The sequence below is a fragment of the Eptesicus fuscus genome, chromosome 16 (assembly GCF_027574615.1).
Source record: "Eptesicus fuscus isolate TK198812 chromosome 16, DD_ASM_mEF_20220401, whole genome shotgun sequence".
Taxonomy (NCBI): domain Eukaryota; kingdom Metazoa; phylum Chordata; class Mammalia; order Chiroptera; family Vespertilionidae; genus Eptesicus; species Eptesicus fuscus.
In genome coordinates this window covers 11,818,680-11,840,679 of record NC_072488.1, presented here as the reverse complement: position 1 = coordinate 11,840,679, position 22,000 = coordinate 11,818,680, and the positions used below count along the sequence as shown (strand labels likewise).

The window sequence follows — 22,000 nt, the reverse complement described above, 5'->3', positions numbered from 1 at the left end:
AGGGCAAGGGGCCCCCACAAGGCCTGAGCACCTGAGATGGGTGGGGCTCTGGCTGGCCCTCCCCACATTAAATTTGTTGAAACAGATAATGGCATCCCCAAAGAGGAAGCCACTGGGTCCCTTTCTCTGGGTGCACCTTAGGTTAACCAGGATGCATGCCGGTGGCCAGGGGAGCAACCGCAAGGGTCTCCTTGCGGGAAAGGGTCTCCTTGCAGGGGTATCCTAGCATTCACTTGCAGAAAACCACCAAGAAACATTGGAGATGAGAAACCCAAGGGCCCGCTCAGGAGGGTGGAGGCTTAGATCTGCCCTGCTGGGGGCCAGGTTGCCAGCCTCTGCGATGTCAAAGGGGAGCAGCCCCCCCCCCACCCCCAACCCTAGGGCACAGGTGCAGGGTGGGAGCCACGAGAATGGCCAAGTCCCACCGCTGTCAACCATGGACAGGAGGTGTTAAGGTGAATCGTTTCCTCATGCTAGAAAGCGATGGATTCGGGCTTTGAGACCAGGTTTGCTTTCAAGTCGCACTGCCTGCACGAAGAGGCGGGACGAGCCACATTTCCAGTGTGTGAACTTGGGACAAACCACGTTCCTCCCTGGGGTAACACGTAAAGGCTGCGCTTGTATGAGTCTGCGTATCAGTCTGGAAGGCAGACAGCCCTAATCCCAGGATTTCTTTATTAAAGGTTCACGAACCTCCCTCAACCTTTATTAGCTCCTCTCCACGCAGGACACTCCCGCGAGGCCTGAGCGCGCTGCTCCCGCCCCGCAAAAAGATGGCGGGGTCTGACGTCACAGTGGGGGCGGAGAACGGGGTCCGGGCGCCGGAGGTCGGTCCCCCTCCCCCCGCGACAGGCTATTGCTGACGCGTATCGGCGGTTCTGCGCCTGCGCGAGGGGAGCGGGCTGGGCGCGCTTGCGCACTGCGCGTCAGCGAGGCCGGGGTAGGTGGCCGGGAGCGGAGGCACCGGCTGCTCAGTGTGTGGGTCGAGTCTGGGCATCCCCGCGGGGTGAGAGGGGTCGGGAGTCCTCCCGGCGGCGATCGAATCCAGTTCAGCAGCGGCGGGGGAAGAGTGGAAGGCCGGGCGCGGCATGTCGCGGAGGCCGCGGTGCGGACGGTGAAGCGCGCGGCGAGCGGCGAGCGGCGAGCGGGATGGGTCGGCGCCGGGCGCCCGAGCTCTACCGGGCCCCGTTCCCGTTGTACGCGCTGCAGGTGGACCCCAGCTCGGGGCTGCTCATCGCTGCGGGCGGAGGCGGCGCCGCCAAGACGGGCATAAAGAATGGAGTGGTGAGAGCGCAGGCCACTCTGGCCGGGTCACCGTGGGCTGCGGGCGACTCCGGGAGGGTCTCGGGGGCGGGCCGCACCCCAGCTTCGGACCCTGCCCCCGCCCAGCGGAAATCCCCGGCAAGCCGGGCGTCCGACGCGAATTTCAGCCGAGAACTTAAGCACAGGGCTATTGAGAGACTCTAAGGTAAAGCCGCGCTTCCGCTGTACCCCAGGAGCAGCTCCGGGGGGTCCTATCGTCCTGTCCTGGCTGTCCCGGGAGCCCCGAGACTGCCTGCGCTCCGCAGCGGCGACAGTGCTGCGTTTGGCCCTTAGGCTAGGTTTCCTTTCCTCTTCTAAGCGTCTCCCTATCGCTCTGTAACCTGGAGGTCATGATCCCAACCCTGCCTGCTGTACAGATTTGTGAGGTTCAGGAAAAAAAAAAAAACACGGGTTGGGGGTTGGAGAAAGCCTTGTGAACTAGGAAGGGCGGTCAGCAAAGGGTCAGGGTATCAGACCACAGGAGGCAAGTTTGCCCTTGAGGTGAACTGGGCACCCCTGAACCTCGCCCATGCCGGTTCCCTCTCCCACAGCATTTTCTGCAGCTAGAGCAGATTAACGGGCGCCTGAGCGCCTCCTTGCTCCACTCCCATGACACGGAGACACGGGCTACTATGAACTTGGCGCTGGCTGGCAACATCCTTGCTGCGGGGCAGGATGCCCACTGTCAGCTCCTGCGCTTCCAGACCCACCAGCAGAAGGGCAGAAGCAAGGCTGAGAAGGCAGGTGAGGAGCCGGCTCTCTGGCTTTTGGGAAAAAGGATGAAATGAGTCAGATCGTCCTCACCTTGGTCTCTGAAGGAGAGGGGCTGGCAGGGGGGTTACGGTCGGAGGCGGGAGGCTGCGTAGAGAGGGGGCTGGTATCGCTTACTCACAGAAGCCTGGACTCTGGTGGGCTCTTTGTATGGCAGGCACCAAGGAGCAGGGGCCGCGGCAAAGGAAGGGGGCGGCCCCACCAGAGAAGAAATCTGGAGCTGAAACCCACCAGGAGGGGGTAGAACTGAGCGTAGAGAATTTGCGGGCGGTGCAGACAGACTTCAGCCCTGACCCGCTGCAGAAAGTTGTGTGCTGCAACCACGATAGCACCCTGCTGGCCACCGGAGGCACCGACGGCTACGTTCGCGTCTGGAAGGTGCGGTTCAGGGGGTTGGGGAGGATGCGTGTCCCCAGCAGCAAGGCCGGCATTGTGAGAAAGCCAACATGGGTTCTGGGAAGTAGTGAGCGGAGTCTGCGTCAGGGGCCTTTAGAAGAGAAGCGGGTGGGGATCGCTGCGCTCTCGGGGGGGGGGGGGGGTACCCGGGCGTTCTAACCGTGGCGGTGGTTTGGCTGCAGGTGCCCAGCCTAGAGAAAGTGCTGGAGTTCAAAGCCCACGCTGGGGAGATTGAGGACCTGGCTTTGGGGCCTGATGGCAAGGTGAGGAGGCGAGAGGGAGGAAAAAGGTGGTTGTGCTGCTTGTTCTGTCAGTGGAGCTCCTAACTGTCCCTCCTTGAACTCTCGATTCCTGACCAGTTGGTGACTGTGGGCTGGGACCTTAAGGCCTTTGTGTGGCAGAAGGATCAGCTGGTGACACAGCTGCACTGGCAAGAGAATGGACCCACTTTTTCTAACACGCCTTACCGCTACCAGGCCTGCAGGTGTGAAGATCCTGGAGGGGGGCTCAACCTAGGTGTGGAAGGGGAGTGGGAAGAGATTTGGGGGAAGCTGGTGGCCGTGGCCAGTATTACCTCGGGCCTCAGCAGGGTGCAGGAGGGTACAGAACTCTTGAGGAGGGCTGGGCAGGCCCCAGGAGCTGAACAGCTTCTCACCGGCCCCCAGGTTTGGGCAGGTTCCAGACCAGCCTGGGGGGCTACGACTCTTCACAGTGCAGATTCCCCACAAGCGTCTGCGCCAGCCCCCACCCTGCTACCTCACCGCCTGGGATGGCTCTACCTTCTTGCCTCTCCGGACCAAACCCTGTGGCCATGAAGTCATTTCCTGCCTTACTGTCAGGTCTGAGCCGGTGCTGGCGCGGCGGGGTGCGAGGGTGGATGGGGGAGCCCCACAAGACCCCGCTCGAGTCCCTGAGGACTGTTGTTAGTGCGGGAGTGGTGCTGCGCGGGCCTCCGGGACAGTGAGCGTTCTGGTGTGTGTTGCAGTGAATCGGGCACCTTCCTAGGCCTGGGCACAGTCACTGGATCTGTTGCCATCTACATCGCTTTCTCCCTCCAGGTAATGGGCAGAGGGGGCACAGTCCTGAGGGCTCTGTGGGGTGGGGACTGTAGGCCTGCTTCTACCGTGAGTGCAGGGAGGAGTCTGGCCCAGCCTGTAGAGGGAAAGCCTCCTGGGGGCAGGGGACATGTCTCCAGGAGGAATGTTTCCCACTGAGCCTTCCTTCCCTTGTTCTCCTGTCCCAGCGCCTGTACTATGTGAGGGAGGCCCATGGCATTGTCGTGACGGATGTGGCCTTTCTACCCGAGAAGGGTCGTGGTCCAGAGCTCCTTGGGTCCCACGAAACGGCCCTGTTCTCCGTGGCTGTGGATAGTCGGTGCCAGCTGCACCTGCTGCCCTCACGACGTGAGTCATTGGGGTGGGCAGGTACCACCCAGCCTCTAGCGGTAGCAAAAAGGAGCCTCGTGGAGAAGGGGCTGCTCGTTTATCGCCGTCTGTCCCCTCCTGAATGGAGTCGGTCGAGGGCTCTGTTTTTTGGCTTGTGAAGCCCCTTTGCCCACTGACTTCTTCTTGTACCCTCCCCTGCAGGGAGTGTTCCTGTGTGGGTCCTGCTGCTGCTGTGTGTGGGGCTGATTGTCATGACCATCCTGCTGCTCCAGAGTGCCTTCCCAGGTTTCCTTTAGTCTCCTGCTCCCAGGGGATCCGGGGTCTGGGACTCTGCCACCTTCTGGACCAGAGTGGAGGCCCCGACACCATTGTTCACTCCACCGCTACCTGGGTCCACAGCAGAGGTGGCCCCTGAGGAGACCTGACAGGAACTGCCTGCCCTTCCCAGTTAAAGCTTGACTGTGACCCTGTGTGACTGAGCTCTGGGAACCCTGAATTCATCTTTGGATCCACTCAGGACAGTGGTGACTGCAGCCCAGGCCACACCACCTGCCTCGTCTCCTGTCTGCTCTGCTAGGGGCTCCAGAGTGGAGCTTATCCTTTCTCCAGAATATGTGAAGGTGCCCCAGAATTTGGAGTCACTGCTGTCCTTTCTGCAGAAACAATCTGTTTCTCCTCCCTCACAACCTGTGGCCCGTTGCTCTTCACATGAGCCCCTGTGTTTGCTGGGGCAAGCACCTGCCTGGGAAGGAAGGAGCAAAAGGAAGACCCAGGCAGTATCTGTGGGTTCAGCTGGGTAGCTCTAAGCCAGCCAGGCTAAATATGCAATAAGTTCCTAGATGGTCTATCCTGGCTTTGAGAAAAGGGAAAATGAACCTCAGCCCGTTCGACAGGAAAAGCTGATATTTAATAAACAGGGAAGACTGAACTGAGACCCAACTGGCACTGTGGTCAGCTCTTGCCTCCCGCAGACGGTGACAGCGCCCCGTGGCCCAGCAGTTCCGCTGAGTGCTGGAAGATGGCTCTGGCGTACTGATGGAAGAGGCGGCTCATGTAGCAGTGCTGCCAGGGGAGCAAGCCTTCCAGGAAGCCGATGTGGCCGCCCTGGGCTGTGACGAGCAGTGCGACGTGGGGAGATTGTTGGGCAGCTTGTAGAGGAAAGGCTGGAGGAGGGGTTGGAGAGGAGGTCTGAGACCCCAGGCTCTCTCCACTTACACCACATGGCCCATTGTCCTTGGGGCCTAAAGCATCAAGATTCGGGGTGCTCACCATGGGCCGGGGAGAAGGGGTCATCCGCTGCATTGAGGCAGAGCACAGGTGTCTGGATGGCATCCACTTTGGTTCTTGGGCTTGCTGCCTGGTAGTAGGTAGTACAGTCTTTATAGCCAAAGGCCACAGCTGTGTAGCGCTCATCAAATTGACGGATTGTGCGGGCCTGTGGGTGGTGGAGGGTGGGATGGGCTGGGTTAAGAATAAGGAATAGGAAGATAATGGAAGAGTAGTTGGAAGAGGGGAGATGGTTGAAAGACTATACCTGTATCACAAAGTCTACATTGACCTCCTTTTCCATCACCTTTCTATTTCTGCAAAAGAGCACAGGTTTGGCTCTCCTCCTGGACCTGACCCAGAGCCCCCAGCCTCTTTGATTTCATGAGTGAAAAAGCCCAGATACAGAACTGACCCAGGCACTGGGAGGACCTGGCATGCCTGCCATCCTACCCCGTTGGCTGCCCCCTCCCACTTGCCAAGACCCTACCGGTCCACAACTCGGCAGAGCTCAGCAGTGAGGCGCTGATTAAAGAGCAGTGAGTTGAGCGGGGTCTCCAGGGAGCTGGTGGTCTCAAAGGAATCCCAGCAAGCAGATAGCGTCAGTGCTGCCACCAGCCCTGCAGCCTGCCCCATTCGTGCCAGGTGGTTCAGCACTAATATCCTGCAGGATTGGACCGGTGACCAAGAAAGAAGGGTTTGCATTAGTGAGTTGGGGCAGAGAAGACAGAGGAGAGGAGGAGAGAAGCACAGGGAGACGGCGTTTGGGTTAAGTCCAGGCGGCCTTTACCCTCCAAGAGAGATGCCCACGGCCAGCAGTGGAGCTTGGGAGTAGCGGTGCTTTATGTGGTTCACGACTGTCTCCAGATCTTCAGTATTGCTGGCACAGAAGGTCCTGTGGGTCTGAGGCAAACCAGGTCATTGGCTAAGGAGGGAAGCCCTGGCCAGAGGCAGAGAAATGGGAGGGAGATGGGAGGATAGGTTAAGTGGAGCCCCAGGGCCAAGGATCTCCAAGGAGCTTCCTCAGAGCTGTTCTGAGGAAGTAGGGTACTCACCAGCAGTTCTTCCCCATGGCAGCCCCGGTTATTGAGTACAACAGCCCTGTGGCACACAGGTACATCTTAGCCAGCCTGTCCCTAAGAGCCCCTCCCCTTTGCCAGCCTTCAGAAAGACCCCAGTCCAAAGGTGCCTTCCACATAGCACCACCTCCCCAGAGCTCTGAATTGACGTCCCTATTACCAGTTCTCAGATACCACCCTGCTCCTCTGGGTTGGGCCCATCCTTACCTATAACCATCCCTCAAAGCTTGGTCAACTAGATGCAAGATATATGTCTCCTGGCTATTGCCTGTAATGCCAGGAAGCAGTAACACAATGGGCTGGGTGGCAGGGTCAGGGCATTGACAGCTGTCCTGCTGGCCAGCCCAGTCTAGCAGGAGCTGTCCTCCATCTGGAGTGTGGAGGACTTCACTGTGGTTTTGGAGAAAAGGACACACAAAGATGCCATTAGGAACTCCATCTACTTCAAGAGATTTGCCCCTGCCTCGCCCAAACAACTCCCACAACTTCCCATTGCCATCATTTGAGGGCATACGTTAGGCAAAACAAGACTATAACAAGGTGTAATAGGGACATAAAAGGTTCAATATTACCTCATGTTGTGCAATTAAATAGCCCTCCATATAGCCACTCGTTTTTACCCTCAACACACTGAGGTGGATAGCAAAGACTACCTTCATTTTAAAAGAGATTGCCCTATACTTGCAGCATGGTGTTCACCCCCTTCTGTCCCTACTTACCTCCAGTAAGAGACTGGAGGCCGAGGATGCAGTAAGGCTCGGAAGATGGTTTGTAGCCGCCCCTCAAAACACCATAGCGTAGGATAGAAAGTTTCCACAGTGATTGGACAGTGTTGCTCCAGGAAGGCCAGAAACCGGGACCCAGTCACCAGTTGGGGCCTCTGTAATCACAATACAATCTGCCTCACTCCCCTGGTTTTTGTGCCAAGCCAGAGAGGGCATTGCTTCGGCTGGGAATGAGTCCAGCATACCCTAGTCTGGAGTAGCCAAGTCACCTGTGTTAATATAGTCCAGCTAGAGGCCCGGAGAACTGCCGTCCTGGAGTGTCACCTCTCCAGAACTGACCCTACAGACTCAACCAGGCCTGCTGCTGCAGCTGACTGGGTGCGGACTCTCCCACTTAGCCTATCCATGCCCCAGCCCCACTTTGGAGAGAGCAGTAATATAGATAAATTGCCCAGCCGATCCCCTGCAGGAAGGATTAGGACCCCAGACAGAGGCTGAAGAGACGTAGCACCGTTCAACCTGTGACCTTTGCCTTGCAGGTGCATTTTCCACACTGTCATCTTCCTAAAACCGGCGCAGCCCAGTGCTGCATATTCCTATTCCCTACTGTGTGCTCACTGCTGAAGGGCTTCTTCCTGCCACAGCACCTCATTTCCTCGCTCCTGGGCCCCTGCTGTTAGGCCATACCCCAGAGGAGGAATAGTTCCCATGTGACTAGATGTTTCTCTTCCTTCATGCCAGCCGGGGAGAAGGCAACAGACATGGGACAACAGGGACAGGTGAGTGAGTGAGCACTCCACCCCGACTTACAACCCCTCTGCTTGGTCCTTCCGGGTAGACCAAGTGAATGAGGAGGACTAGCCACCTAGGAGGCGTAGGAAGGAGGAGTACATTGTGCAGACTCGAAAGGGAAATGGCATCTCTGTCCCAGGCCCTAAGGAACCTGAAGACCAGACTCCTATCTCTTCTGCAGTCTTGGTTCTCAAAGGGGGCGAGGTACATGATGAGCTGGTGAGGCCAGGTCGGTAGTGTGTTGGAGATGTGACTCACACCCTGGTCCTTAAGCCTGAAATAACACCTGTGATTCATTGTGTGCCACATTCAGGCACTAGGCTAAGCCCACCCTATGAGATAGGACATTTTATAAGAAACTATCACTCAGAGATTAAGTTGTTTCCACAAATCACACAGCAAACAAGAGGCAAAGCAGAATTAATATTATATTACCACTAATACTAGGAGGTAAGATTTATTGAGTGCTCATTATGTTCCAAGCATTGTGCTAAGTATTTTACATGATGATATCCTGGGATTTTCACAACAGCTCCTTAAGTAATGTGATCCCTCTGTGGGTACAGGCTCGAATGTCCAGTAAGTTGTCAAAGGCCGTGAAGCTAAATCTAGTTAGTGGGGGAGCTGCGATTCACATCCAGCTCTGTTCAACTCTACAGTTTGTGCTCTTAGTCACTATACTATGTATTACCTCCTAATCATCAAGATTTTGAGTTATCAATTTATTAAATCCTTGGTCATGCAGCTCAGTGGTGTAGAATAAGGTCCTAATAAATTAGGTCACAGGTTTGATTTATGTGGGTTTCCTTTTAACTATAGTGAAGTATTTCTTGCCTCATTCCTGAGAATTACATTGTCACATGCCCATTGGTCACTGTGGATAAATCAAAACCAGTCTGTTACCATGCTAGACAATTCCAACGCCACATCTCCAGGGCCTCCGGAATGGCACTTTCCCTGCATTTTAACCAGTAGGTGAAAGTTAAGGAAGGGTTTGCAGAATGAAGTGCCAGAGGTCTCTGACTTCTGTGTGGCTTGTTGCAAGCAAAGGAAAATGTTTAATTAAGGTCTGAAATAAGTGACTTTCTAAATCAGACATATAAAGTAGGGTCTATAGGGTATTGTGAGGTTTGGACTTTTTAAATTGTTTTATTAAGGCAGACTTCTTGTATAAAAAATACGTGTGAATGTTGAAAGCTCTGGAAATACAGAAAAGTCTAGGTAACAGTAAGATTCCTTATTCATAAAGGGCTTGAATCAATAGGTTTCTTGTTACACTCAGCTACTTAGGACAGAGTTCAATGAAGATGAACTCTTTAGATTTTTCTGGATATGTAAATTATGTATTTTACCTAAATTTCAGTGAGAATATAATCTCCAAGTTCATCAAAATCAGCCTCGACATACTTTCTCACTTCACTAGACATGGAGAGCCCAGGACTCAAAACAAGGCTGAATGAGCGAGGGCAGTTAGGGTTATCCATTAATCCTGAGGCGGGAGAAGCAAGGCCTACTACCTGATGGGGCGGTGTGGGGAGTCAGCCACAACCCCCAGGCTCAGGTTCCTTCATTCACTGAGCTAATGAGGAACTTCGCTAGACTGCTGGGAAAGACAAGGAAACATCGCGTGATGTTTTCCTGACACTCGGGGTGCCTTCCACCCCGCCTCCCCGAATGCCTGTCCACACCATAGAGAGCAGAACCCCTCGATGCCCGAACGGCCCATCTGGCAAGCGGAGCAGGAGACTTGCAGAGAGTCCAGGCAGGCAAAGGAACGACTCTCCATAAGGCGGTGATCCAAAGTGAGCCTGGCCGGAGCGCGGGGCGGGGTGGTGGTGGGGTTGGGGCGTCAGATTTCACCTGGGAAGCGAGGCCCAACCACGCCGGCTCCCACCAAGGGCTCGGGCTCCCTGCTGGAAGCTGCCCCCTAGCCCCGAGCACCCCCAACTCCCCGGCCGGAGCGCTGGACCCGCACCCACCTGGGGCACACATGCCCAGTAGTAGCCCAAGTAGAGGGCAGCGCCGAGGCTCAAAAGCAGGAAGAACAGATCTGTCCAGGGGCACGGGGAGAGACTCAGCATCGCGCGCTGGGCTTCTGCTCCCGAGGTCTTGACCGGCTCCGGGGCCTTGGCTTTGACCAGTGGGTCCGCAGGTGAGCGCCGGCCTCGCCGCTACACCCGATTGGACGCCGCGCCAGTTCCGCCTCCACGGCCCGCCCCCCCCCCCCCCCCCCCCCCGTGAGCCCGGGCGCGGAGAGCGGGGCGCTGGGTGCGGGGCTGCGTCCGCCCGCCGAGCTGACCGAGTGACCCGCAGCTGTCTTCCCCGCCGCCTCCTGCTTCCGCTGGGTCACACGCGGGGCAGCCCCTGGGCGGGGCGGGCGGCCTCGCCCGCAGCCGCCATCTCCGGGAGGGGCCCCGCCGCCCCTTCCTCTAGCCGCCCGGCGAGGTGAGTCCCCAGCCTGGGTCCTCACGCACGGGACCCAGCCGCTCCGGGGGTGACGCCCTGCCCTGTCACACAGAACAGCCACTCACCGTGACCTTGACACTCAGGAAGCGGCCAGTGCACGTGGCGGCTGACGCTGCAGTGTCACCGTGTAGCCATCCACCCTGTCCTCACCCCGCAGGGCTCCACAGTCACGGAGTGGGGGGCTGACACAGTCACACACACAGGCTCAGTGCCGTTCGCTGTGTGATGTGACCCCTGCCAGTGAGTGCAGCAGACATTCACTCCTCACCCACTTGGCCCTGGATCCCCCGGCTGCTGTCCCTGTCTTCGCCGGGATGTGGAAACAAGCCATCTGCCAGAGCAGCGGCTGAGCCGTGGTTGAAGGTCAGAATCATCCGGGACTTTTAAAACGGACCAGTGCCCAGGCCGCACCTCCCATCTACAGACATACAATGTGTACACAGCCAATGACTCAATATTTACCCCTTTTCAGGCTTAACTGATTTGAAATAATGGATGAAGCCAGGCTAAACTTCGAACAACGAGTATTTATCCTCAAGTGCCACTAGACTTTTTTCCATGGGGATACATAAAAGATAAAGTTTACAGACAAAACGGGCAACAGTGGACAAACTGAGGGCACACAAATCCCAAACAAAATGACTCTTGATGTTTGTGATTCCATTGCTTTGAGTTATCAGCAGTGCCTGGACCAGAATGGTCATCAGTTTGAAAATAAGCATTGATTAAAAAAAAAAAATCATTCACTTCTGTAGATTCTTTAAATTTTGAAAATGAACTGTGTGTTAATAAACACTGGTTTTGTAATCATTCAAAGTGCGTATACATTTTTTTTGGGGGGGGGGGCACCCTGTAGTTGGTCTGAGGCAGAGCTTAAGTATCAATATAACTGAAAAGCTCTCCAGAAGCTTCACGTATGTAGTCAGGGTCGAAACCCTGCAATAGGGCATGGTGTTAACACCATGGGATCAGAGAAAGCATACCCAAATGTTAAATGGCAATACACTTAAGGCAAAACCAAAAGACGAGCAGGAGATTTCCAGGCAGGCCAGGGGGAGGCAGGCAGAGAACAGCTGTTCCAGGAGAGGGAACAGCCGAAGCAGAGCCTGGATGTGAGAGGCTTCTTAGGAACCAAAATAAATTTGGTGTGGCTGGAGCCAATGAGATGGTGCAGAACCAGGCTGTGAGCAGCTACATAAAGGGTGTTTGAGTTTATCCTAAGGGTGGGGCAAAGCCACCAGAGAGTTTGATGGAGATGTGGGCAACATGTTCAGATTTGTTTTAGAAGAATCACAATTCTGGAGACTAGAAGCCCAAGATCAAGGTGTTAGCAGGATTGATTTCTTCTGGGAGCCGTGAGAGAGTCTGTCCCAGGCCTCTCGTCTAGGTTCTGATGTTTTGCTGGCAATGTTTGGCTTTCACTGGCATGTCCAAGCTTCACCCAATCTCTGCCTGCATCTTTACATGTTCTTCTCCATGTGTGTGTCCACAGTTTTCTATGGGTGCCAGTCATATGAGATTAGGAACCCACTCTACTCCAGTATGAAGTCATCCTCACGAATTATATCTGTAGTGACTCTACTTGCAAGGAAGGTTACGTTCTGAGGAATTAGGGCTTAGGACCTCAACGTGTAAAATTTTGAGGGATGCAATTCAGCCTATCATACAGAGTGATGGAAGCTACAGGAGCAGATGCACACATGAACAGATGGGGAGTGAGGACAGAGCCCCGAGGAATTCTGAAGCACGAAGAAAACGAAGAAGAGATGACTACCGAGAGAGAAACGGTGTTGCCGAAACCAACAGTTACCGAGATCCAAGGAGGCAGAGTCCCGTCCACCAGGAAAGAGGGCAGGTTTGTTGTGATGGGAGTGGTGGAAAGCGGCTGATGGAGAGGGAGAAGATGAAGACTCCAGCCAGGTAAGAAGTCCTTTATTCCAAGAACTGAGTCCTCGGGCCGGTGGGCGAAGGCGTAGTCTGGAGCCCTGGTGGAGGGACTGGCCGCTGTGACTAAAGTTGGTGACGCTCCATTTTGACCACAGAGCTGCAGCCACACTCTGCGCTGGCAAACAACTGCCACCACCACCCTTAAGATGAGAGGTTTCCCAGACACCCCTCCCGGCCTCACCCGGAGCCACTTCCCCGTGAGGTGCAGTCAGTCACAGTCACACAATGAAGCTCGCGGGCACTGGAAACCAGCAGTCACAGCTGTCACTGCGGATCTCAGACAGCTCAGGCAGAGTTCACCCAAACACCCTAACACCGACCACCATCCTCCTCCTGCCCCATCACACACCATCACACACACACACACTGCACACACACACACACACACACACTGCACCATCACACACCATCACACACACACACACTGCACACACACACACACACTGCACCATCACACACCATCACACGCACACAGTCCCACACTGTCACCCCGGACCCACAGCCACACAAAACACCCCCTGCTGTGCCACAGGCTCCGGCAACACACAGCCACGTGCACCAATCTCTCTCTCTCTCTCTCTCTCTCTCTCTCTCTCTCTCTCTCTCTCTCTCTCTCTCTCTCCCCTCTCCTCCCTCCCTCCCTCCCAGCGGGAGCGGGCAGGGAGACTGGTGGAGCTGCGGAGGGCCAGCAGGCGGGGCGGGTCCGGGCGGTGCGGTGCCCTGCCCTCCCTCCGGCTGGCGACCAGGACTCTGCCCGGGCCAGGGCGGCGGCTGCAGCCGGGAGGGCGACGTGGAGCGGCCACGTGGAGCTGCCAGGGGAGGGCGGCGGCGAGGAGCTGGCGCACAGCCCCGGCCACGCCGAAGCCGCCCCTGCCGGAGCCTCGCGCGCTGCCGCAGGTGGGTCCGAGCCCCGCCCGGGCCAGCGGGCTGGGCGGGGGGGGGGGGGGGGGGGGGGGGGGAGGGGGGTGCGGGGGGGGGGGTGGGGGCGGCCGGGACCCTCGCCCCAGCCACCCGGGCGCCCTGCGCAGGGTGAGGCGCGGGGCCCATGCGGCCTCCTGGCCTCGGAGCCGGATGCTGCAGGCCAGTCCCTCCGCATCCCCTGCGGCTGGACGCGGCGCAGCGGGCCCTCGCCTCGGGGCACCTGGGGAGGGGTGACCCTGAGAGCAGGTGGAGGGAGAGGGGAAGCCGGGCTCCCTCCGCCTGGCTGTGAGGTTTCAGTCACCCAAGGGCTTTTCCCTCCTGACAGCCTGGGAGAGGGGCTGCAGGAGTCCCATCCTCCTTAGACAATGGAGAGGGGACCGACCCGCTGGAAGTGGCAGGCTGGAGCCAGCTCCCAGGTGGGGGCCCCTTTGGCTGCAAGCCACGGGCTCTTCTCTTGGGCAGGGGGAGGGGAGTGGGGTGGAGGTGTGAGGTGTGGGGTGGGGGTAGAGGTATGGGAGTGGGGGTGATGCTGGGCGGCACCAGAGATAAGTTAAGGGAGAGGATTCAGTTCCAAATAACTTCTGACAGAATTAGCAAGAAATGGATGGATGCCCTGTGGGTGCCAGGCTCCCTCCTGAAGTGGAGTGGAGGTGGCGTGGCCGCGGGCAGGGGCGCTGGGGGAGACGTTTTGCACTGGATGCGGGACCAAAGGCCCTGCCATATCCCAGAGACTCTGGACTCCCCAAGAAGCATCTGCTCCCCGCCAGCCATTTAGCTGACCTACATCATCGCGTGGCACCCTCCCATCCCCCACGGGAGGCGCTACCCTGGGTTATTGAAGTGAAGATCCCGGGGCCGGAGACACCTGCCTAGACCGCCCCGTTCGCCTGCGAGAGGCAGGATTTGATCAGAGGTCTGACCCCAAGGCCGCTCGCCTCTCCTGCACAGGCGCAAAGGCTTGAAGAAACCAGAGGCCAGAGGGTGGTGGGATGTGAGTGTGTGTGTGCGTGTGCATGTGTGTTGTGTGTGCGCGTGTGTGTATGTGTAGGATGTGAATAACTTTACTGAATTACATCGCAGCGGTTAACTGGCAGTTGTGGTGGCTTTCATGTGGCCATTAGGGTAAATTATGTTTACACATATGGTTATAGAAAATGATTAGAACATTTTTATTTGACAGGCAGTGGTTCAATAATGGCTTTATTTCTGTTGCTTACAGATGCTTTGTAAATACTTAGAAATGTGTGTGAATGAATCGCATTATGCCCACCTCATTACTCATTACTGGAAGTGCCTTAGGCTGACTTCCTTCCTTTATCTATTTATTTAATCTTCACCTGAGGACATGTTTAGAGAGAGGAGAGAGAGAGAGGAGAGAGAGAGAGAGAGAGAGAGAGAGAGAGAGGAACATTGATTGGTTGCCTTCTGTACACTCCCTGACTGGGGGTCAAACCCACAACCCAGGCACATGCCCTACCCGGAAATCAAACCGGCAGCCTGTCAGTGCACGGTCAGTGCTCAAACAGCCGAGCCACTCGGACCAGGCTGAGCCTGACTTCCCTTAAATAATGGAGGAGGTGGGTTACCTGCACCAAAAATGTCACCGTTGGAAGCATCACTTGAGAGAATATCACTTAGACGACACGCAAAGTCCACAGGCACTTGGTTAAGTTTGTGAAGTGACCACAACCCGACTGTGAAGGCTGTCCCGAGGGCCCGGGATATTCCAGGGAGAGGGTGGAACAGCTCCGGCAAAAACACTGCAAAGTGAAAGTGAAAAGCCCTGGCTGGTTTGGCTCAGTGGATAGAGTGTCAGCCTGTGGACCAAAGGGTCCCGGGTTCGATTCCGGTTAAGGGCACATACCTTGGTTGCAGGCTCCTCCCCGGCCTGGGCCCTCGTCAGGGTGCATGCAGGAGGCAACCAGTCCATGTGTTTCTCTCTGTCTTTCCCTCTCTCTTCTACTCTCTCCAAAAATCAAGGGGGGAAAATATCCTCAGGTGAAGATTAACCAAAAAATCGCCACCCAAAAATCAAAAAAATAGTGAAAGTGAAAAGTATGTCAGAGACTCCACTAACCGCTCTCTGGCAGCAGAGTGTTAGTGTGAGGGAGCGCTGGAAGATGAGTCTAACGTGATAACTCGATATCTGAGTGTAGAAGGTCTTGAATGCCCAGCGAGGACTCTGGACTGTAATAGAAATAGGGAGCCATTGAAGGTTTCGGAGCAGTGGAGTTCCAGCAAAGGAAGATTAATCTGATATAAGCATGGAGGGGTCTTTAAATGGAGAAGATAGAAAAAAAGAATAAAAACAAAACAAACAAATGGAGAGGATAGCACAGGCAGGGGCAAGAATGAGAGGCTACTCATTAGTTTGTGCAAGAAGTAATTCATTACCCAGTTAATAGTCACTCTAACCCTGTGATGTAAGTACTCTCTACATTATGCAGATAAGAGAGCTAAAGTTTAGTGAGGATAATTAACTTCCCCAAGGTCAGAGGATTCGAACCTAAGTCTGGCTGGTTCCAAAGCTCTGTTCTCTGTCAATTGCACATACTGAATAATTGCATAAATGTGAAGATACATAGAACGAAGAGGAGAGTGATAGCAATTCATGTGGGCAGTGTTCAGGACCAAGTACATACTTTTCAGGGCCCAGTACAAAAATAAGATTAAGAATTTCAAGACAATGAGAGCAGAGCATTAGACTAAGCACAGGACCCTTCCTAGAGCAGGCCACACACTCATGAAACCCGTTCTAATTACTGTGATGCCCTGGCCGGTTTTCTCAGTGGTTAGAACATCGGCCCGCAGACCGCAGTGTCCCGGGTTCAATTTCTGGTCAAGGGCACGTACCTCCATTGCAGGTTCATCCCTGCTCTGGTCATGTGGGAGGCAACCAATCAATGTGTCTCTCTCACATTGATATTTCTTCTCTCTCTCTCCCTCCTCCTTCCCTCCTTCTCTCTCTAAAAGTCAATGGAAAAAATATCCTCAGGCGAGGATTAAAACAAAAATTACTGTGACAGCCCTAGCTGGTTTGGCTCAGTGGATAGAGCATCGGCCGGTGGACTGAAGGGTCCCACGTTCCATTCCAGTCAAGGGCACATGCCTGGGTTTCAGGCTCGATCCCCAGTAGGGGGCGTGCAGGAGGCAGCTGATCTAGGATTCTTTCTCATCATTGATGTTTCTGATTCTCCCTCCCTTCCTCTCTGAAATCAATACAGACATATATATATTTTTTAATTACTGTGACAATTTACCTCAAACCTTAGTGGCTGAGCACAAGAGCATTGCCTTTGCTCACAGCGTGCGGTCTGGGCAGGGCGTGAAACGAGTGCATTTCTGCTCCATTCTGTGTTGGCTGAGGCAGCTTGAAGGCCGGGGATTGGAATCGCCTGAAGGCTTGCTCTCTCACCCATGTGCTCCCTGGGCTGGGAAGGTGTGAGCAGCTGGAGGCCCGAATGGCTGGGGCTCCTCCGGCATCTCTCTGTCTCCTTCTCCACTTGGCCTTCTCAGCACGGTGGCCTCAGGGCCGCCAGGCCTCTGCCATGGTGGCTGAGGGCTCCCAGGTGCATATCTGCAGGTCACTAATTCTCACATCATCTGTGTCTAATCCGTGTAACTCACTCACTGTATTTTTTTAAAATCAATCTTTTCTTTATATTTGCATACGTTTTATTGGGTTCATCTTCACATCTACTTGGTCATTTTTATGTTCTTATTCCTTCCTCATAGTTGAAAGCTTCTCTTTAATTTCTTAAAACGTGTTAAGTATTCTTTATGTTATGTGTGTGAGAATTGTAATATCTTTAGATTTCACAACCCTGGCTTTGCCTGCTATTGTTTGCCTGGCTCTTATTCACAGGGTCTTATTTCCTTGTCTGTTTATGACTTTTGACTGTGAGTTCACGCTCCTGGAACCTTACCCTATGGAGCTTCTTTGAGCCCCGGATTGGAGTTGTGTTCCTTCAGACAAGGTGTACATTTTCTTCTGTCAGTCAGCTGGGCCCACGATCAACCAGGTGCCCCTTCAAAATAAATGATCTGCGTAGGTTTCTGAGCCACAGAGGCCGCATTCATTTGGCCTCGAGCCCGCCTTCGAGCAGGCTTATTACACATTCTCAGGGAGGATGTTCTTCTCCTTTCTTCTCAGCACCAAGGTCAACATAAGCATGACTCTGGGCGGCCCTCCTTACTTTTCGCTCAGCCTTAGGTTGAGAGTGGAGCTGTTTGAGTCTCCCATTACTCTCCTCCCATTGCGTGGTCCACGCTTCCTCTCTGGTCTCCGCTACTGCACCAAGCACTCACCGGGGTTGATAGCTCTGGTTCACCGGGGCTGGGTTTGGCCAAAGCTCTTAAGGCAAAGGCTGACTCCGAGCTAACTTTTCCTCGAGATTACCGGCTTTACTGCTTCTGTACTGAGAACTTCTTACTTTCTTGCCAACGCGTCACATTGGAAAAGATACTTTCTATTTTTATCCAGCCCTGGAGTTACTTTTCACTGGGACGCTTACCAGCAGACTCCCAGCCACGAGGCCCGGAGAGTTCTCTAGTCCACTCTTCTGCCGGGGGGTGTCCACTGTGGTGGGACCTCTGAGGGTCCCCAGTTACTCCGGGGATCTCAGCTCCAGCTGCCTCCCTTGCATGGGCCCAAGACCTCGTGTTCTCTCCCGGGTCCGACGACGAAAGCACAAGGACCTATGTTGCCAGCCAGCGTTTGCGAACACCTTTGGGCAGCTGCGGCTTCGGAACCCACTGGGCCACTGGCGACCGTGGACCAACCGTGCAGACTCACTGTATCCTTTGGGGTCCACGGATGCACAGAACACGGAGAACAGTTTCCAGGACTCTCGGCAGCTGCGTCCCCGGGTGGACTTCCACGTTTAGCTGTGCTTCGCGGGGCGGCTCCGCTGGCGCAGCCAGGGCCAGGCTCCCCCCTGTATCTTCCTGCTGACCGGGTGCTCGCCCGCTCCTCCGCACCTTCGGAGGCTATGCCGCCCCTTGCCGTGGTTCTGAACCTTGTCGGGGTCATGGTGCTCTTGGAGAATCCGCCGAACGCTGTGAACCTTTCTCCAGAAACGTGCAGTGCAGGCAGTGCGTAGGGCACCGCTTCAGCGGGTCCCCCGTCCCCTGCCTGGACCTGGAGATGGGCACAGGGTCTCGGGTCTCGGGTCTCGGCTGCGGTGTGCGTCTGCTTCCTCCGGAACGCGCAGCTGCGGACCCACACCCGGGACTAGTCAGAAAGCTTCACGCTCCTCTCTCTCTCTGACTGTTTTTGTATAATCAAGTGGCTTTGCTGCCCGTGGGCCTACACAATGCAGGTCTAAGGGGGAAGTTTTTGTTTTTTCCTTCATGTTGGGATCTGATTTCCTACTTGCACTTCGCAAGTACCAGTTCCTGGGGCCACTGCTGGTGCGACTCTGGTTCGTTGTTTTCAATCGCTACCTGAGTTTAGACCTGTTTCAAGGAGACTGCGCCTCTTTTGATTTGTTCTTCGGTGAGGTTTTAATAAATGCAATCGAACAGCCTGCCTCTCTAAGTGTTGGTCTTCTTGGGACTCTCTCTGTTTCCAGTTTGGCCCTTTTCTTAACCTCTCTGAGCTGGTTTCATCTGTAAAGCGGGTGAACTGAACCAGATGAACTTGAACTGCCTCCTCCCAGCCCCTCTCGTGCTGCGGGGCCAGAGGACCGGGTGTGGGAGGGGCTCCCACCACAGCGCCCCTTCCAGGGCGGGTCTTCGTGCACTTTAACCCTAGATCTGGAGTCAAATTTACTTGGAGCAAAGTTCCTTGGGGGTGGGGGGGGGGGTGAGGGGTGAGGGGGGGGTGGTCGTGGTGGTGTCACAGATGTCCCTGTGTCCTGTCACCTGGGCTGCAGGGAGAGGAGCGGTTCCTGTGTACCCCACCGATCCCCACTCTGTGCAGACACCCCTCCCCCTGACTCCCTAACTCTGCTCCTAGGGCAGGTGTTACCTGTTCCAGCTCCAGGAGAGATGTCACCTTTGACGATGAGGATGTTCGTGCTGCTGCTGCTGCCCCTGAGTCAGGCTGCCCCCAAGGATGGAACCACCAGGTAATGGGATCAAGGGGTCTCTGGGCCGGGGGCTGGGAGCAAGGAGAGGGCGTGGTGGGCCCCTCTGGGCGGCAAGAGACTGGGACGTACGCTGCCTAACCTCTGTATCCCTGCCCGCCCACCCAGCCTCTCTGCCTTGAGCCTGCTAGAGTGCCCTGCACAGAGTGGGCACGTGATCTGTGTCTGCTGGACTCATTGGAGCCAGGAGCTCAGTTCCAATGAGGCAGGAAGCTCAGGGAAGAAGCTGCGGGCCAGGGAAGGGGCTGCAGTCCTCTCAAGACAGAGAGGGAACGCGAAGACTTAGAGGGTCACCTCTCTGCGCACCTTTCTCTGTGCACCTTTCTCGTACCCATGCAGAGGGGGCGCTGGCTGGGGCGGGGGCAGACCAGGAGCGGCAGGGCCAGCAGCAGTGACCAGAGTTGCTGCCGCAGCTTCTGTCAGCTCTCTGGCATCACAGGTCTGGATCGGCTCGGGCAGCCAGATAGCCTCGTCCAAAACTGAGAGCAAATCTTGAGCTTTTTTAAATTTATTTTTTATTTTATTTTTTAATTACTTTATTGATTAAGGTATCACATATTTGTCCTCATCCCCCCCATTCCCATCCCAAACCCCTCCCCACGCATGCCCCCACCCCCCTGTTGTCCGTGACCACTGGTTAAGCTCGTATGCAAGCACACAAGTCCTTTGGTTGAGCTGTCTCCCTTATCCCCACCCTCCCCTACCTTCCGCAAATCTTGAGCTTTAAAGACGGACCCAAACAAACAAAAAAGACTGGCAGAGACCCCAACCAGATTTAAACTCCTACACCAACACAGGTGGCCTCAGCTTGGGGAAGTAAAGAGGCCCGTTTGCGTCCTGGTGTAAACAAGGCCGGTATTAGGGTGGGCAGTGCCTCTGAGCTCAGCCAGAGACCTGCCCGTTGGCCCAGCATCAACATAGAACCATGGCCCCAATCCACACGTCCGACCCCTGACTGCGCTGTTTGCTTGGGTCTCCAACGTGTCCGGACGAGGTGTGGCCTCACCTGGCCTCCACCTGACCAGATGTTTTAAGGGTTTTCACTGACCATCTGAGGTAGGAATCTGCAAACACAGAGTCTGAGAGAGGAAGGCTCTGCTTCTGAGGAGCCCGGAAGGGCCTCCCCCCACCAGGTTTTGGGGAATTGGGGAAAGCAACTCCCTCTGGGTCTGGAGGAGAACTCTGCGTGGGGGTGGGAGGCTGGGAGGCTGGGCCCTCGGGGAGGCTCTTTGCAAGGCTGGTCCGCCCCTCCCTCCTCCAGGCTGGCCCCTGAAGCGCAGCAGCAGCCCCTGCCCAACCCCTTCAGGCCAGGCCCGGAGCAGCTGCGGTGAGTCGCTGGGCTGGGGCCTGACCGTGAGGCGTGGGGTGCAGGCCGGCCTCTCAGGGGCTGACGGTCCACTTTCCTGGCAGACTTCTGCAGAGCTACCTAAAGGGGCTGGAGAGGATGGAAGAGGAGCCGGAGCACATGAGCCGGGAGCAGGGTGAGGGGCTGGGCCGGGGGGGGGGGGGGTGGGGGGGAGAGGGGGCCCATGGACGGGAGGCTCAGGGCAGCCAGAGCGGGGACTGACCGCGGGCCGTCCCGTTGCCTCCTGCTTCCTCCTGTCCTCTGACGCGCCTCTGACCCAGCCTCTTTCCCCTAGTCCTGCTCTACCTCTTTGCCCTCCATGACTATGACCAGAGTGGACAGCTGGACGGCCTGGAGCTGATGTCCATGTTGACAGCAGCTCTGGCCCCCGGAGCCGCTGACTCTCCCACCACCAACCCAGTAAGCCCTGTTGGGGGGGGGGGGGCGGGGAACCTTTTCCTGCAAAGGAGCCCCAGCTCCTCGGGGCTTCGGTCTTTCTCATCTTGACTCTTTTGGCGAATCCCCAGGAATGTGCGGAGCCTGCATGGCAGGGATGGGGGAGGGGTGTTGGGAGGGCCAGGGCTCCCGGAAACACCTCAGGTCACTGTCGACCCCAGGGCAGCTGTGTGCTTCCGCAGGTGGTCCTGGTCGTGGACGAGGTGCTGGAGACCCAGGACCTGAACGGGGATGGGCTCATGACCCCCGCAGAGCTCATCAACTTCCCCGGAGAGGCCCCGAGGCGCTCGGAGCACCACGAGCCCCCGGAGCCACAAGATCCGGGGAGGCAGCCCCCGTTAGCGAAGAGCCCGTCACGGCAAGAAGCACAGGAAGCCGCGGGGCCCAGAGAAGATGAGGGACCGGTGGAGGCCCACAAGGAGTCCTCGGAGCCTGGACAGGAGGCCGCAGGGGAGGCCCCCGGGCCCGGAGGGGAGGCTGGGGCCCAGGCCGAGGCCAGGGACGCTGGACAGAAAGCGGAGGAGCTTCCAGGGGAGACACTGGAGTCTAAGAACCCCCCAAGTGAGTTTGAGGTCCATGCTGTTCAGTTGGAGAATGACGAGATATAAACCTGGAGGATGCAGGGGTGCGCCCCGGAAGTCTCAGTGCCGGAACATGAGCTCCGGAGGGCGGGACCAGGACCACCTCTGGCCCCTTCCTGGTCCCAGGAGGTGCAGCCCTTTCTGGGTGGCTCAGGGAGATCCTATGTCGAGGGGCAGCTTCAGGGCCCGGACCACCAATAAAGAGCTGAACAGACTCATCCCCCTGGGCCATCTGTCTACTGGTCCAGCCGGGCCAGGCCTCAGGGAGGGGGTGGGGGATATGAGGACTGGACAGGCCTCTTGGAGGGGCAGGGATTCAGCTTTCCCAGTGTTCCCAGCGGGTGCGAGCGCTCAGCCTCTCCCTGTCCCCCCGGGGCCCAAACACTCCTGAGCCCCCCCTCACCTGGTGTCCAGGCACCCAGCTCCCTCCTGCAGCTCAGGGCAGATCTGCCCCATCACCCTGTATCCGCCCCTCCTCC

At 56.3% G+C, this 22,000-nt stretch overlaps 2 protein-coding genes across 6 annotated transcripts; one reads left to right on the top strand and one right to left on the bottom strand.

Annotated features, from left to right (window-relative positions):
* Nucleotides 1–887: 887 nt before the first annotated feature.
* Nucleotides 888–21,740, top strand: PREB (prolactin regulatory element binding). Of its 5 annotated transcripts, XM_054727888.1 has the most exons (13): nt 888–1,284; nt 1,854–2,046; nt 2,231–2,451; nt 2,652–2,732; nt 2,829–2,953; nt 3,135–3,308; nt 3,455–3,527; nt 3,713–3,872; nt 19,010–19,121; nt 20,401–20,466; nt 20,550–20,620; nt 20,780–20,904; nt 21,123–21,740. In XM_054727888.1, the coding sequence occupies exons 1-13, from the start codon at nt 1,150–1,152 to the stop codon at nt 21,546–21,548; spliced, it is 1,962 nt and encodes a 653-aa protein (XP_054583863.1). In that variant the 5' UTR covers nt 888–1,149; the 3' UTR covers nt 21,549–21,740. The 5 variants fall into 5 exon arrangements, with proteins under 5 accessions (XP_054583863.1, XP_008160545.1, XP_054583864.1 ...); XM_008162323.3 differs by lacking the exons at nt 19,010–19,121; nt 20,401–20,466; nt 20,550–20,620; nt 20,780–20,904; nt 21,123–21,740 and adding an exon at nt 4,056–4,788; XM_054727889.1 differs by lacking the exons at nt 1,854–2,046; nt 2,231–2,451; nt 2,652–2,732; ... (2 more) ...; nt 3,455–3,527; nt 3,713–3,872 and having other exon boundaries at nt 19,015–19,121.
* Nucleotides 4,740–9,926, bottom strand: ABHD1 (abhydrolase domain containing 1). Its single transcript, XM_008162325.3, has 9 exons — nt 9,696–9,926; nt 6,919–7,079; nt 6,407–6,589; nt 6,176–6,221; nt 5,911–6,023; nt 5,611–5,784; nt 5,389–5,437; nt 5,124–5,289; nt 4,740–5,017 (listed from the first exon to the last, which is right to left on the bottom strand). Exons 1-9 carry the CDS (start codon nt 9,795–9,797, stop codon nt 4,806–4,808), a joined length of 1,206 nt encoding a protein of 401 aa, XP_008160547.2. The 5' UTR covers nt 9,798–9,926; the 3' UTR covers nt 4,740–4,805.
* Nucleotides 21,741–22,000: the final 260 nt, after the last annotated feature.